This window comes from Loxodonta africana, chromosome 18 (assembly GCF_030014295.1).
Source record: "Loxodonta africana isolate mLoxAfr1 chromosome 18, mLoxAfr1.hap2, whole genome shotgun sequence".
Taxonomy (NCBI): Eukaryota; Metazoa; Chordata; class Mammalia; order Proboscidea; family Elephantidae; genus Loxodonta; species Loxodonta africana.
Genome location: NC_087359.1, coordinates 75,103,488 through 75,117,692, shown reverse-complemented (window position 1 = coordinate 75,117,692; position 14,205 = coordinate 75,103,488). Strand labels below are relative to the sequence as shown.

Genomic DNA, 14,205 nt, shown 5'->3' with positions numbered 1-14,205 from the left:
TTAGGATTTTTCTTTCATTAAGTTAATTAGGTCATTTGAGGGAGGGTGGGTCCTAAACCTAATTCCTCCTGAGTGGTGTTTTATAAAGGGGAGAACAGACACAGAGAGGGAAACACACAAGGGTAGACACCTGTGGCTGTGGGGGCAGATGCACCTATAAACCCTGGGAACACCAAGGATTGGCAGCAGCTACTAGAAACTGAAAGAGGCAAGGAAGGACCTTCCCTTAAAAATGACACTCTGATTTGGACTTTAGCCTCTGTTATGGATCGAATTGTGACCCCCCAAAATGTGTGTCAACTTGGTTCAGTCATGATTCCCAGTATTGTGTGGTTGACCTCCATTTTGTGATCTGATATAATTACCTATGTGTTGTAAATCCTACCTCTATGATGTCAATGAGGCAGGATTAGAGACAGTGACGTTAATGAAGCAGGACTCAATCTACAGGATTAGGTTGTATCTTGAGTCAGATATCTTGAGGAAAGGGACTTCATACCACCAAGAAAGAAGAGCCAGAAGTGGACTGGGTCCTTTGGATCTGGGGTCTCTGCACTGAGAAGCTCCTAGACCAGGGAAGATTGATGACAAGGACCTTCCCCCAGGGCTAAAAGAGAGAGAAAGCCTTCTCCAGGAGATGGCACCCTGATTTCAGACTTCTAGCCTCCTAGACAGTAAGAGAATAAATTTCTATTTGTTAAAGCCACCACTTGTGGTATTGGTATTATAGCAGCGCTGGATGACTAAGATGCCTCCAAAACTGTGAGACAATAAATGTCTGCTCTTTAAAGTCATCCACTTTATGGTCCTTTGTTGTGGTGGCCCTAGGAGACTAAGACAGAGGACTAGCTGCTTGCCTGGCAGACGGAAGGGTCTGAGTCTCAGGACTGTTTTCTGATACAACAGTCAACAGCCACCTTCAGATACATCCACCTGGCACTCATGAAACGAACTTTGAATCTTCCTCCTCTTCCCTCCCCTCCCTTCTTTCCTGCACTGAAAACATGCATCTCATGGCCATCATTAATGTGCACCCCCTCTGCCATCTGCTGTCATTGGAGTGGAGTGCTCTGAGGACATCTGACTTTGTGGATAGGACAGAACATCGGCAGGACATCAGGTGGAGTCAGCAGGCTCTTTACTGCTGCTTTAACTTGTTACCTTCCTTTTTCCTTGGCCTACCTGGTTCGGAGTGTGTCTAAGCAGGTTGGAAGGTATTTGTCAAACAGAATGGTTAGGTTGGCTTTCTCTGTCTGGATTTCCCTCTTGTCAATCCAGCTGCTCACTGGAGGGTTCCATCCCAGGTCTGCTGGGTTGATATACAGGATGCCTGGGAGCACAGAGCATATCATCCAGTGACTATCCCGTAGATGTCAGTATGGACTTCACACTAGGCAGATATTTTCTCTGTTTAGAAAATCTACGGAAGACCGGATATAAAAACCGAGCCCTGGCCTAGGTCTGAGAGGGCAAGAGGGTTTACTCTTGAGGGATAACTCTGACTGACTGATAACAGCTGTTTGGAGAGCTGTGTTGAAAAGGACCATAAGGCCAACCTGAGGCTCAGGAAGACTTCTCACGGTGTGAGAGTGTATGGTGGCCTGAATGGTGGCTCCTAAAAAGACATGCTCATGTGCTAACCGCTTGAACCTGTGAATGTGACCTTATTTGAAGAAAGAGTCTGCAGAGGTCATTAAATGGAGGCTCTCGAGATGAGATCATTCTGGATTACCTGGGTGGGACACTTCAAGTGTCCTTATAAGAGAAAGAAGAAGAGACACATACTTAGAGGGGACGGCAATGTGAAGATGGAGGCAGAGATTGGAGTGACGTGACCACCAGCCAAGGGAGACTTCCAGCTTATGAGCCACCAGAAGCTGGAGGTAGCAAGGAAGGTTTTTCCCCTAGAGACCTGAGAGGGAGCATGGTCCTGCCAATGCCTGGATTTTAGACTTCTGGCCTCCAGAATCCTGAGAGACTAAATTTCTGTGGTTCTAAGCCACAAGTTTATAGAAATTTGGCAGCCACAGGAGACCAGTACAGAGTTGGAGATGCAATTCTCCCAGCCTGAGTTCATCAGCCTCAGCAGATGTCCTTGAAAGGGAATCTGATATTATCTGAAGAGACCAGACAAGTTCTCTTTATCCTCTAGTGTCTGCTGATAAATTTGGTGAGTGGAGATAAAGGAAAGTGGAGCTCTAGGGTTGATATTCTGAACCAGGATTTAGTAGAAATTGCAAGGCTAGGTCATCTCCATTGACATGGAGGCTAGAAGCAGCCTTATTTCAGGCACTTATGTACAGTGGACAGTTGCCCAGCTCAGGGGCCATTTCCCTTCCCACTAGTACAGCATTTCTGAACTAGAAAAATCATGTGGCCCTGGACTTGCAGTAGTCACTCATCCTGGTGTATGTGCATTAGGGCTGAGAACGAGGCCAGAGTTTTAGATGGTCAGTTTCTGGAAATTCCCCTAGAGCCCACAACACCATGGTAAAGCTAGAGACACCTGTCTCTTATGGTGCATTTTGGTGTTATTTTTCTTTCTTGGGCCATACCTGCTCTGGAGACATACCTGCTCTGGAGACAGTCGCTGGGGTGGCGGTGCGCAGGTGGCTGATCTCAAAGAGCAGCCTCATTGTGGGGTTAAGAGGAATCCTCTCATTGCTTGCCAGGGTCAGCACCTGAAACACAGAGGGGGACCCGGCCTGTTAGGAAGGAGCTGGGATGCGTGGCTACCTGGTGGGCTGATTATGTCTTCTCTCGGATTACAAGTATTTTCTAAATTTCTTCTCTCTCTCTCCCTTGGTACTCCCACCACTCCTACCCCTCTGTGTGTGTACTGGATCAGGAAGTTATTTTAAAAGATGAAATTGAGGTCAATGATTTTAATGTTGTTGTTGGGAGCCTCTGGGTGGCGCAAATGGTTAACGCGCTTGGCTGCTAACCAAAAGCTTGGAGTTTTGAGACCACCAAAGGCACCTCTGAAGAAAGACTTGGCAATCTGCTTCTGAAAAATCAGCCATTGAAAATCCCGTGGTGCACAGTTCTACTCAGACACACAAGAGGGCTCGTGAGCCAGGGTCGACTTGATGGCAACTGGCTGTTGATTTTGGCTGCCGTTTCCGCTTATGACGACCCCACGCAAAACGGAACAAACATTGCCTGCTCCTGCACCATCCCCACGATCTGTTGCAGCTGAGACGTTTGTGATCCATGATGTTTCCGGTGGCTGATTTTCAGAAGTAGATTGCCAGGTCTTTCTAGACCATATTCGACTAAGAAAATGTTTAAAGGAAAAGAGCTTAGCTTTCACATGTCTACTCTTTCTTCTAAAGTAGGTTCTTTGGGAGAGCGTACGTTTATCCTAACTACTCTGTAGATGTTGAAATAATTTTAAAACCTCTATCCTGGGTGTGCTTTCTGAAGCAGTTTAAGAATAGCATGAAAAATGCAGTCTCTCTCTCTTTTTTTTTTTTTAATTTTATTGTGCTTCAGGTGAAAGTTTACAGTGCAAATTAGTTTCTCATTCAAAAAATTATACACAAATTGTTTAGTGACATTGGTTGCAATCCTTGCAATGTATCAGCACTCTCCCCCTTTCCTGTTCCAGCCCGGGTTCCCCGTGTCCACTCACCCGGTTTTCCTGTCCCTTCCTGCCTTCTAGTCTTTGCTCTTAGGCAGGTGTTATCCATATGGTCTCATACACCTGATTGAGCTAAGAAGTACGTTCCCCATGTGCATCACTGTTTTGCTTTATAGGCCTGTCTAATCTTTGGCTGAAAGGTGGACTTCGGGAGTGGCTTCAGTTCTGAGTTAGCAATGCGTCTGGGGGCCACAGTCTCAGGGCTTCCTCCAGTCTCTGTCAGACCAGTAAGTCTAGTCTTTTTTTGTGTGTCTGAATTTGATCATTATTGTTTTGATTGCCCTGTTTGGGCAACGATATTACCAGTTCAACACTGATTTTATTGGCTTGCAGTTAGTTTTCCTTGATTATAAAAAATCAGATGCACTCTAAATAGACTCGCCACCATTGAGGATATTTGACAAGGCTCAGAATGTTTCTAATCCTCATTTTCCTTATTTATTAAAAAAAAGGAAATTAAACAAAAAAAGAAGATTTGAGTAGGTAATTTTAAGATCCCTTTTGGGGATTAAGTTAACCTCCGTGAAGAAGATGTGGAAGGAAATTCCAATGATGCTAAAAACGTTGCCAGCAACGGCAGTGACACCAAAGAGGACAGAAGTTGCTCAAGGGGACAGACGGGTTCTGAGATGTCTGTGAAAGACACCAGGGATAGCTCCTTTCTCTGGGCCTGGAAGGGTAATTCATCACGCGGAATCTAGATTTCCTAATGTGCCCACAACACCAGGGGGCTGGTTTCATAGACACTTTAAGGATGGTGTGGAATTCCCCTTTTCTCGATACCTTGTTATCATCCATGACAGTGTTCAGAGACTCAATCCACATGGGATCTATGTCGCCATCCAGCAAAATCCACTTGGGCCCCTCATGGGTAATGTTGGCGAGCTCCCTCATGACGGAAGAGAACAATCCTAAAAAAAAAAGGAACAACAAATTCCTGATTTTTCATTTCCCCATCGATCCTCTTTTCTCAACAACATATTCCATTACTACAATACTCACAAAAAAACAAAAAAACTAGTTTGCTTTGAGCTGACTCCAATCCATGGTGACCCCATGTGTGTCGAGCAGAACTGTGCTCCATAGGGTTTTCAGTGGCTATTTTTTTTTTTTTAATCTTTCAAAGGAGCCCTGGTGGCACAGTGGTTAAAGCGATCGACTATTAACTGAAAGGTGGGAGGTTCAAAATCACCAGCTACCCTGCAGGGTAAAGATGTAGCAGTCTGCTTCTATAAAGATTTACAGTCTTGGAAACCCTATGGGGTCACTATGAGTTGCAATCGACTCGACAGCAGCAGGTTTTTTTGGTTTTTTGAAAGTAGATCTCCAGACCTTCCAAGGTGTCTCTGGGCGGACTTGAACCATTAACCTTTCTGTTAGCAACCAACTGCTAAACTTGACATTGCTCAAGGAGACATTCTCTTTGTGCTTCATTCTCACTTTTTGTAACAACAACAAAACCTAATAATACTACCTTTTTAATTGACAAGGGGCCTAGTAGGCCATTTCAGCAGGTGAAATGTGACAGGATGGAATTACATAAAACTTTCGTAGGTAAGGTTTTCATCCTTTGTAACAGCAGGTCTGGTGAATCTAGCCAAAGGGAGGCTTTGAGAGAAGGTCCAGTGTGATTCTGCTTGGCATTACAGAAAATTTATGTCTTCAACTGGGCAGAACTGAGTTTTTCAATATTTAGCTTTCTGGGTTAATAACATAGTATATCTTTTCATTTATTCAGAAATTATTTTATGTTCTTGAATACATTTTTACAGTTTTTTTTTTTTTTTTTAATTCCTTTTTCTAAATGTAATTCTAAATACTCCTGGAGTCCTGCAAACAGTTAACATGCTCAGCTGCTTACCAAAGTTTGAAGGTTTGAGTCTACCCAGAGGCACCTTGAAGGGATGGCCTGGGGATCTACTTCTGAAAAATGAGCCATTGAAAACCCTACGGAGCACAGTTTTACTCTGGACACGTGGGGTCGCCACAGGTTGGAACTGACCCTACAGAAACTGGTTTTTAAATACTTTATAGTATTGTGAGTGAGATTTTTTCCTGTGTTTCTATTTTTAGCTGGCTATTGGGAAAAGCTACCAAATTTTATGTATTTGTTTTATATTTAGTTACCATAAGATTTTTCCTTATTAATTCTGATGATTTTTCAAAAATTTCTCCTGGGTTTTCTAGGTATAAAGTCTTATAATCGACAGAACAATAACTTTTCTCCTTTCCTCCAATCTTTATATTCCATTTTCTTATTTTACTGCCTTTTCTAGAACGACCCCCACCCCCCCCAGCAATGCTGAGTAATGTTGATAATAGGCCTCCCCGACTTCTTCCTAATTTTAATGGAAATGGCTTTAGTGCTTCCTCATTCAGAATGACTCCCCTCCCCCCGCTTTTTGGCTTTAGGTAAAGAGTATTGCCATATTTAAAGGATTTCATTCTATTCCTAGTTTACTTAGAATTTTTTTTTCTTTTAAGGACTGGCTTCTGAGTTTTTAGTATCTACTGACTGATCAAATGATTTTCTCCTGGAATATATCCTACTTGGTCAAAGAGTATTATTCTTTTTCGATACTGCTGGGTTCTATTTACCAATATTTTATTTAGTATTTTTGCATCATATTAATAAGCAAAATTGGGCTTTTTATGGATTCTCCATGAAGGTTGCTATCAAGATTATTCTGGCTTCCTAAAAGGATTTGAGAGTTTTTTTTTTTTTAATGATATTGGGATTATCTATTCTTTATCCTACTATTTTTAAACTTTCCTTTTTATTACTCAAGTTTTCTGTTTCTTGAGTACATTTGTTAATTTATATCTTGCTAGGTGATCTATTTCTTCTAGTTTTTCAAATATGATTTCATCTAATTAGGTATTCTCTTCTAATTTAATCTTGTGGCGTAGTGGTTAAGTGCTACAGCTGCTAATCAAAGGGTCGGCAGTTCCAACCCGCCAAGCGCTCCCTGGAAACTCTATGGGGCAGCTCTACTCTGTCCTAGAGGGTCACTATGAGTCGGAATCAACTCGATGGCACTGGGTTTGGATTTTTGGTTATATCTATTGTTACATATCCTTTCTAATTCTTAATCTTATACACTTTTATTCCTTTTTTTATTAATGATGCTCACAATGGACTTATTTATCGGTCTTTACTAAGAACCCATAATTATATTTCTATCCTTTCTATGAACTTTCTGTGTTCCTTTCCACTAATTTCAACTCTTATCTTTATCAGTTCCTTCTTCCTAAATTCCTTCAGGTTTAGTTTATTACTTTTTGAATGCTTTCTTAAGACAGAAACTAATTTCTCGTTTATATTCTATAACGAGGAAAGAGTTTAAGGCTTTTCCTTATAGGCTTTAGATGTGCCCCATAAGTTATTGTGTGAACTATTCTTCTTTTCATTGCTTCCTAGATAGGTTTAAGTTTTAATTTTCTCTTTGAATCAGGGATTAAGAGAGCATTTCTTGATTAAGAGAGTAGTAAGATTATTTTTGGTTATCTTCTTGTTACTTGTTTCTAACTGTTGCATTATTATCAGAGAATGTAGTCTGTAAGTTGATACTTTTGAAATCATTACACTTCCTCCGTGACCAACTAAATTGTTAATTTTTGGAAATGTTCCATAAACCAAACAAGAAAGGAATATTTTTATTCATAGGATGCAAAGTTCTGTGACTGAAGCCTCCGCAGAGACTATCCCCCCACGATTCCCCGCGCCCTCACAGCCCGCCCAGCCACAGCCTCTAACTGCAGTCTGGCCCAGCCACGCTTCAGCCCAAACCACAGTTTGAATTTGGCGCCAGAATCCTGCACATGTGCGAACCAAGATTTCGGTGCATGCGCAGGACCTGAAGAGTTGTGTCCTCACTCTGTCCTCAGACCTGAACATCACAGGCAGGATTCAACACCTGGACCTCCAAATGTGGATGTGGGAGGGCTAGGGGCAGAGAGTTCCGGGCACCAAACCCAACCCCCAGACGCCATTGGAAATAAAAAGCTCCCCAACCCCCTCAGACAGGGAGCACGTGGCCTTAGGGTCTCTAGACCCCACGTTGCTCCTTGTCTGCACAGACAATAAATGGTGTCTGCGCACAGCAACTGGTAGTGTGGTGTTGGTCTTATTTCCATCGGCTAATAGGACGGGACAAGAACCCTCATTCAGTTATATAACTATGTGGTATACTGAGTTTGATAATGTATTTGCCAATTCCTCTATATCTATACTTATTTTTCTGTCTCCTGGATCTAATTTTGGAAAAGGTGTATTAAAATATCCCACTATATTTGTATTTTTATCAAGTTATCCTAGTATTTTTAAAAATGCTATATTCCATTTACTTGTATGTTCTCCTGTTTAGTAAATATAGATTTATTTATTCCTTCTTTGCCAATTTCCCAAATTAAATGTACAAATTCAATTCAAATTTTAATAAGAATTTGAACAGAATTTAAAAGATTGAATTATATTACATGAGCTTCAATGTGATATGGAAAAACAAGTGCCTGAAAATAGCCAATCAAATTACAAAAGAATATTGAGTGACTTACCTTTTCAGATATTAAAACATACTATAAATTATTTTAACCAAATTAGAATGACATAGGATTAAATAAGTAGATGAATAGGGCAGAATAGAAAGCCCAGAACCAGATCTCAGTATATATGGAATTTAGTAAATGACAAGCTGGTGTTGAAATTCAGAGCAAAAGGATGGTTTACTTAATAAATGGTACTGGCACAATCAATTATCCATCTGGAAGGAAATAAAGTTGATTCTCAACCCTATTTCATACTAAGCCCAAAAATAAATTCCAGATGGATAAAAATGTTAATGTGAAAAGAATCTTTAGAGCCAAATTTATGATACTTTATCTATAGCTGAAGGAGTTATAAACGAAATAGGAATCCCAGATGCTAAAATGACTGTTGTTGCTGTGTGCCATCAGGTTGATTCCAACTCATAGTAACCCTATATGACAGAGTAGAACTGCCGCATAGGGTTTCCTAAGCTTCAATCTTTCTGGAAGCATATCGCCAGGTCTCTTCTCCCACGAGCAGCTGGTGGGTTCTAACCATCAAGCTTTAGGTTAGCAGCTAACATTGTGCCACCAAGGCTCTTCCTAAAAAAAGACTAGATGGAAGTCCCCCCCGCCACAAAGTGCATAGTAGAATATACCATAAAATGTCTACAAACGGTAGACAGGGGAAAAACATTAGCAATGCATATGGCAGATAAAGGGTTAATATCTCTTTTATATAAAGAACTCTACTAACTAATAAGAAAAACCAGGGGAAATAAAATCACAAAAAAGCAAATCACTAAGACCAATAAAAATGAAAAGATGCTAAGCCTCACCAACAGGGAAATAAAAATCAGAGAAATCTGGGGAGTTTCACCTTGATGTCATCAGACACGGAAACATTCAGAAGACGCTGATATTTTCTCATTCTAGAAGCCACATAGGTTTTAGAAAGAGGTCCCTATCAGCTCATAAAGAGTTTCCTCATTATCTTTTCTGCTCTTTCCTAGTTATCAAAAACCTTTTACAATGTTTTGGAATGTCTTCAGCATCACCTGGATCCTCACCTAGGCATACTGTTTTGCAGCACGTAGCCTGCCCATCACCTGGGCAATGCTGATAGGAAGAGGGGCCTCTGTGGGATGCTAGACACACCACTTCCTTAGGAATGAGCCATGGGCTTCCCTATCTCACCCATACCTTAAATCCACCACCCAGCAGTGTAGAGACTCCATGCCACAGCTTGTGCCCAGAATCACTAAATTATAGGCCAAATACCTGCCCTGCTTTATCCTTTTTAGGTACCTTCCCTAAAGGTACATCTGGAAGAGGTCCCCCAGGAAGGAGAATATTCAAACAGCTAAGGTTCCCTACAAGCCAAAATTGGCTTCCTCCTTTCTACTAGTCTTTTCATCTCCTCCTGCCACAACAGATTAGTCCAGTGTTCCCCCTCTAGAGTCCACCTGCTCCATTCAAGTCTGCCCAAAGAACTGAGAATGGCAGGCAGCTTTCTCCTAGGGGTATCTCACTTGTGATGGTTAATTTTATGTGTCAACTTGGCTAGATTTTGGTTCCCAGTTGTTTGGTCAAATGCTAGTCTAGTTATATTATGGAGTAGTTCCTTGTTCTCGTTGTTAGGTGCCATCAAGTCAGTTCCAGCTCACTGTGACCCTATGTTCAACGGAATGAAACACTGTCTGGTCCTGTGCTATCCTCACAATCAGTGCTATGTTTAGGCTCTTCCTCTTTTTTGCTGACCCTCTACTGTACCAAGCATGATGTCCATCTCCAGGAACTGGTCCCTCCTGACATGTTCAAAGTACATGAGACAAAGTCTGGCGATCCTCACCTCTAAGGAACATTCTGGCTGTACTTCCAAGACAGATTTGTTCGTTCTTTTGGCAGTCCATGCTATATTCAATATGCTTCGATAACAAAATAATTCAAGGGCATCAATTCTTCTTCAGTTTTCCTTATTCATTTTTCAGCTCTTGCATGCATATGAGGAGATTGTACATCCCGTGGCTTGAGTCAGGTGCACCTTAACCCTCAAAGTGACATCTCTACTTTTTAACACGTTAAAGACGTCTTTTGTAGCAGGTTTGCCCAATTCAATATGTTGTTTGATTTCTTGACTGCTGCTTCCATAGGTGTTGACTATGGATCCAAGTAAAATAAAATCCTTGACAACTTCAATATTTTCTGTTTTTTACTTTGTTGCTTATTGATTCAGTTGCGAAGATTTTTGTTTTCTTGATGTTGAGGTGTAATCCACACTGAAGACTGTGGTCTTGGATGTTCATCAGTGAATACTTCAAGTCCTCTTCACTTTCAGCAATCAAGGTTGTGTCATCTGCATATTGCAGGTTGTTAATGAGTCTTCCTCCAATCCTGATGCCACATTCTTCTTCATATAGTCCGGCTTCTCAGATTATTTCCTCAGCACACAGATTGAATAAATATGGTGAAAGGATACAACCCTGACGCATACCTTTGCTGATTTTAAACCACACGGTATCCCCTTGTTCTGTTTGAACGACTTCCTCTTGGTCTATGTACAGGCTCCTCATGAGCACAGTTAAGTGTTCTGGAATTCCCATTCTTCACAATGTTATCCATAATTTATTATGATCCACACAGTCTAATGCCTTTGCATAGTCAATAAAACACAGGTAGACAACTTTCTGGTATTCTCCGCTGTCAGCCAAAATCCATCTGACCAGGGACAGATTAACCAGTAAACACTGGCTAGAACTGAGCAAAGTACTCACAGGCTTCATTGTATTTACTTGATAATCTGTGGTAAGCAGCGGGTTTCACCACATGGGTTTCACCACATTTTTGATGTGGTGGGGTACAGGTGAAATTGTGCACGGAGATTGGTGGGAAGGCATAATTGGGTCCATGCATTCCTTGCTTATTGGGTAATCTGGCCTTGCATCTAACATCAGCAATGATATCTCTCCTTTCATGTCCTCTTCTGAATCTGGCTTGAATTTCTGGCAGTTCCCTGTTGATGTATTGCTGCAACCATTTTTTAATCATCTTCAGCAAAACTTTTCTATTTATTTCTTTCTGCCTGCTGTTTTTTTTTTTTAATTTTTTATTGTGCTTTAAGTGAAAGTTTACAAATCAAGTCAGTCTCTCATACAAAAATTTATATACACCTATTACTCCTAGTTGCTCTCCCCCTAATAAGACAGCATACTCCTTCCCTCCACTTTCTGTTTTCGTGTCTGTTCAACTCCTGACCCCTTCTGCCCTCTCATCTCCCTCCAGACAGGAGCTGCCCACATAGTCTCATGTGACTACTTGATCCAAGAAGCTCACTCCTCACCAGTAGCATTTTAAATCCCATAGTCCAGTCCAATCCCTGTCTGAAGAGTTGGCTTTGGGAATGGTTACTGTCTTGGGCTAACAGAAGGCCTGGGGACCATGACCTCCGGGGTCCTTCCAGTCTCAGTCAGACCATTAAGTCTGGTCTTTTTACGAGAATTTGAGGTCTGTATGCCACTGCTCTCCTGCTCCCTCAGGGGTTCTCTGTTGTGTTTCCTCTCAGGGCAGTCATTGGTGGTAGCCAGGTACCATCTAGTTCTTTTCGTCTCAGGCTGATGTAGTCTCTGGTTTATGTGGCCATTTCTGTCTCTTTGGCTCATAATTACCTTGTCTCTTTGGTGTTCTTCATTCTCCTTTGCTCTAGGTGGGTTGAGACCAATTGATACATCTTAGATGGCCTCTTGCTAGCATTTAAGACCCCAGATGACACTCTCCAAAGTGGGATGCAGAATGTTTTCTTAATAGATTTTATTATGCCAGTTGACCTAGATGTCCCCTGAAACCATGGTCTACAAACCTCTGTCCCTGCTACACTGGCCTTCGAAGCATTCAGTTTATTCAGGAAACTTCTTTGCTTTTGGTTTAGTCCAGTTGCGCTGTTCAGCTCTTTTATGTCATCATTTCTCCATTTACTTTAGCTACTCTATATTGAAGAACCAAGTTTCAGAGTCTCTTCTGGCATCCATTTTGCTCTTTTCTTTCTTTCCTGTCTTTTAAGTGACCTTTTACTTTCCCCACGTATGATATCCTTGATGTTGTCCCACAACTCATCTTATTTTCGGTCATTAGTGTTCAGTGCATCAAATCTATTCCCGAGATGGTCTTTAAATTCAGGTAGGATATACTCAGGTAGTTAAAAAAAAAAAAAACCATTGCTATTGAGTCGATTCTGCCTTATAGTGACCCTATAGGACAGAACAGAACTGCCCCATAGGGTTTCCAAGGAGTATCTGTTAGATTCAAAGTGCCCATCTTTTGATTAGCAGCTGTAACTCTTAACCACTCTGCCACTAGGGCTGCCACTCAAGTAGTTACATGTTGTTAAATCATGTGGCTTTGGGTAGAGCAGGTTACCTTCTGTAATGGAATGGAATGGAATGGAATCACCCTCCATAGTGTGATATGATGTAGTCAATCAATCAACTGGTCTGTGATTTAATCTTTGATTAAACTGGATTACCAGTGCAGCGTGGGTCCTAAACTTAATTACTTCTGTTTAGAAATTACTTAATTTCTAAAAAGAGAAGAATAGGCACACATACACACATACGGGAAGACAGACATGATGTAAGGATTATCTACAAACCAAGGAATGCCAGGAAACCAAGGAACGCACAGGGCTCTCAACAATGAAAGGATCAACGTGGTCAAGAACCTAATTTGGACTTTTACTCTCCAGAAGGGTGAGGAAAAATATATTTTTCTCTTTAAAGCCACCTACTTGTGGAAGTTGTGTTACAGCAGCACTGGGTAACTGAGACACCACTCTTACCATCCTTCCATTCTCGGGTGGCTGGGTTGATGATGCCGAAGAGTTCATCATTTGTGACTGCTTTGGGATTGAGGTCCGTCCAGACGGGTCGGCGCTTCATGATCTGATAGGTCTTGTGCAATGACCTCAGCACCTGAGACTTGCCAGTACCAGCGCTGCCCACCACAAACACGGAGTGCCGGACGGCCAGCAGCTCCTCGAGCTGGACCACCTGCAAGACACGAGGGTCAACCAGAGCCACCAAGTTGTCACTCTCCTACATCCCAATTGCTTTCCTGTGAGCCAGGCTGGTGTCTGAAGTGAGGGTCAAATCAACCCAAACTCAAACCCAAACCAAACCCATTGCCACTGAGTCGATTCTGACTGACAGCGAGCCTACAGGACAGAGGAGAGCTGCCCCATAGGGTTTCCAAGGAGCGGCTGGTGGGTTCAAACTGCTGACCTTTGGTTAGCAGTCTTAATATTTAACCACTGCACCACCAGGGCTCCTCAAAGTCAGCAGTGGAGGGTTATTACCCCAAGATATGATGGGATCCTAAATGTTGGGGAAAGATGATTCATGTATTTGCTTATCATTCAATCATATAATCGTTAGTCAACAACTAAGTGCTAGGGAGTGTACCAGGTGACGGACACACAGAGATGACTTTCCTACCCTCTAGAACCTCATAGTGTCATGTAGAAGAAAGTCATGTTGATAAACTATTAGAAGGTGATAAGTGTTATTATGTATGTATATACATGTATGTGTATATATATAATGTATATATATATATATATATATAAAGTTATGAGGTGTCAGAGAGTAGGGAACAATTGATTTTGTACGGATACAGGAAACAAGAAAGGCTTCAGCAGAGAGGAGGGACATTTGAATGGGGGTTTGGAAATGAATAGGAGTTAGCCTAGGACATGAACAAGAAGTGTAGTGTGGGCAGAGGTAACAAAGGCTTGACCTGTGATAGGACATGACATGGTTGGCCAGATGGTTTGATAAGGCTGGAGTCAATGGGTCCCTTGGGGACAATGGCAGTACTGAGGGTCTCATCTCTCTTCTTCTCTCTGGCCTCCAGGTTCCCCTTTTAAACCCCACTCCATCCTCCATGCTGCTGCAGGAGTATACTTCCTGGAAGGAAAATCTGATCATGTTACCACCATCACTATTGCATCAGTGGTTCTCCAGAGCTTTGCTGATGAAGCCCCA

The 14,205-nt window shown here is 41.9% G+C and overlaps 1 protein-coding gene across 1 annotated transcript in view; it reads right to left on the bottom strand.

Moving 5' to 3' along the window:
* The window catches only part of DNAH9 (dynein axonemal heavy chain 9), a 486,803-nt gene that overhangs the window by 274,105 nt on the left and 198,493 nt on the right, over positions 1 to 14,205 (bottom strand). The window contains exons 32-35 of the mRNA XM_064271783.1: positions 13,002 to 13,212; positions 4,427 to 4,554; positions 2,573 to 2,681; positions 1,183 to 1,330 (exon numbers count right to left, since the gene is read on the bottom strand). Coding sequence (XP_064127853.1) covers positions 1,183 to 1,330; positions 2,573 to 2,681; positions 4,427 to 4,554; positions 13,002 to 13,212 — 596 coding nt within the window. The remainder of the gene's footprint in view (positions 1 to 1,182; positions 1,331 to 2,572; positions 2,682 to 4,426; positions 4,555 to 13,001; positions 13,213 to 14,205) is intronic.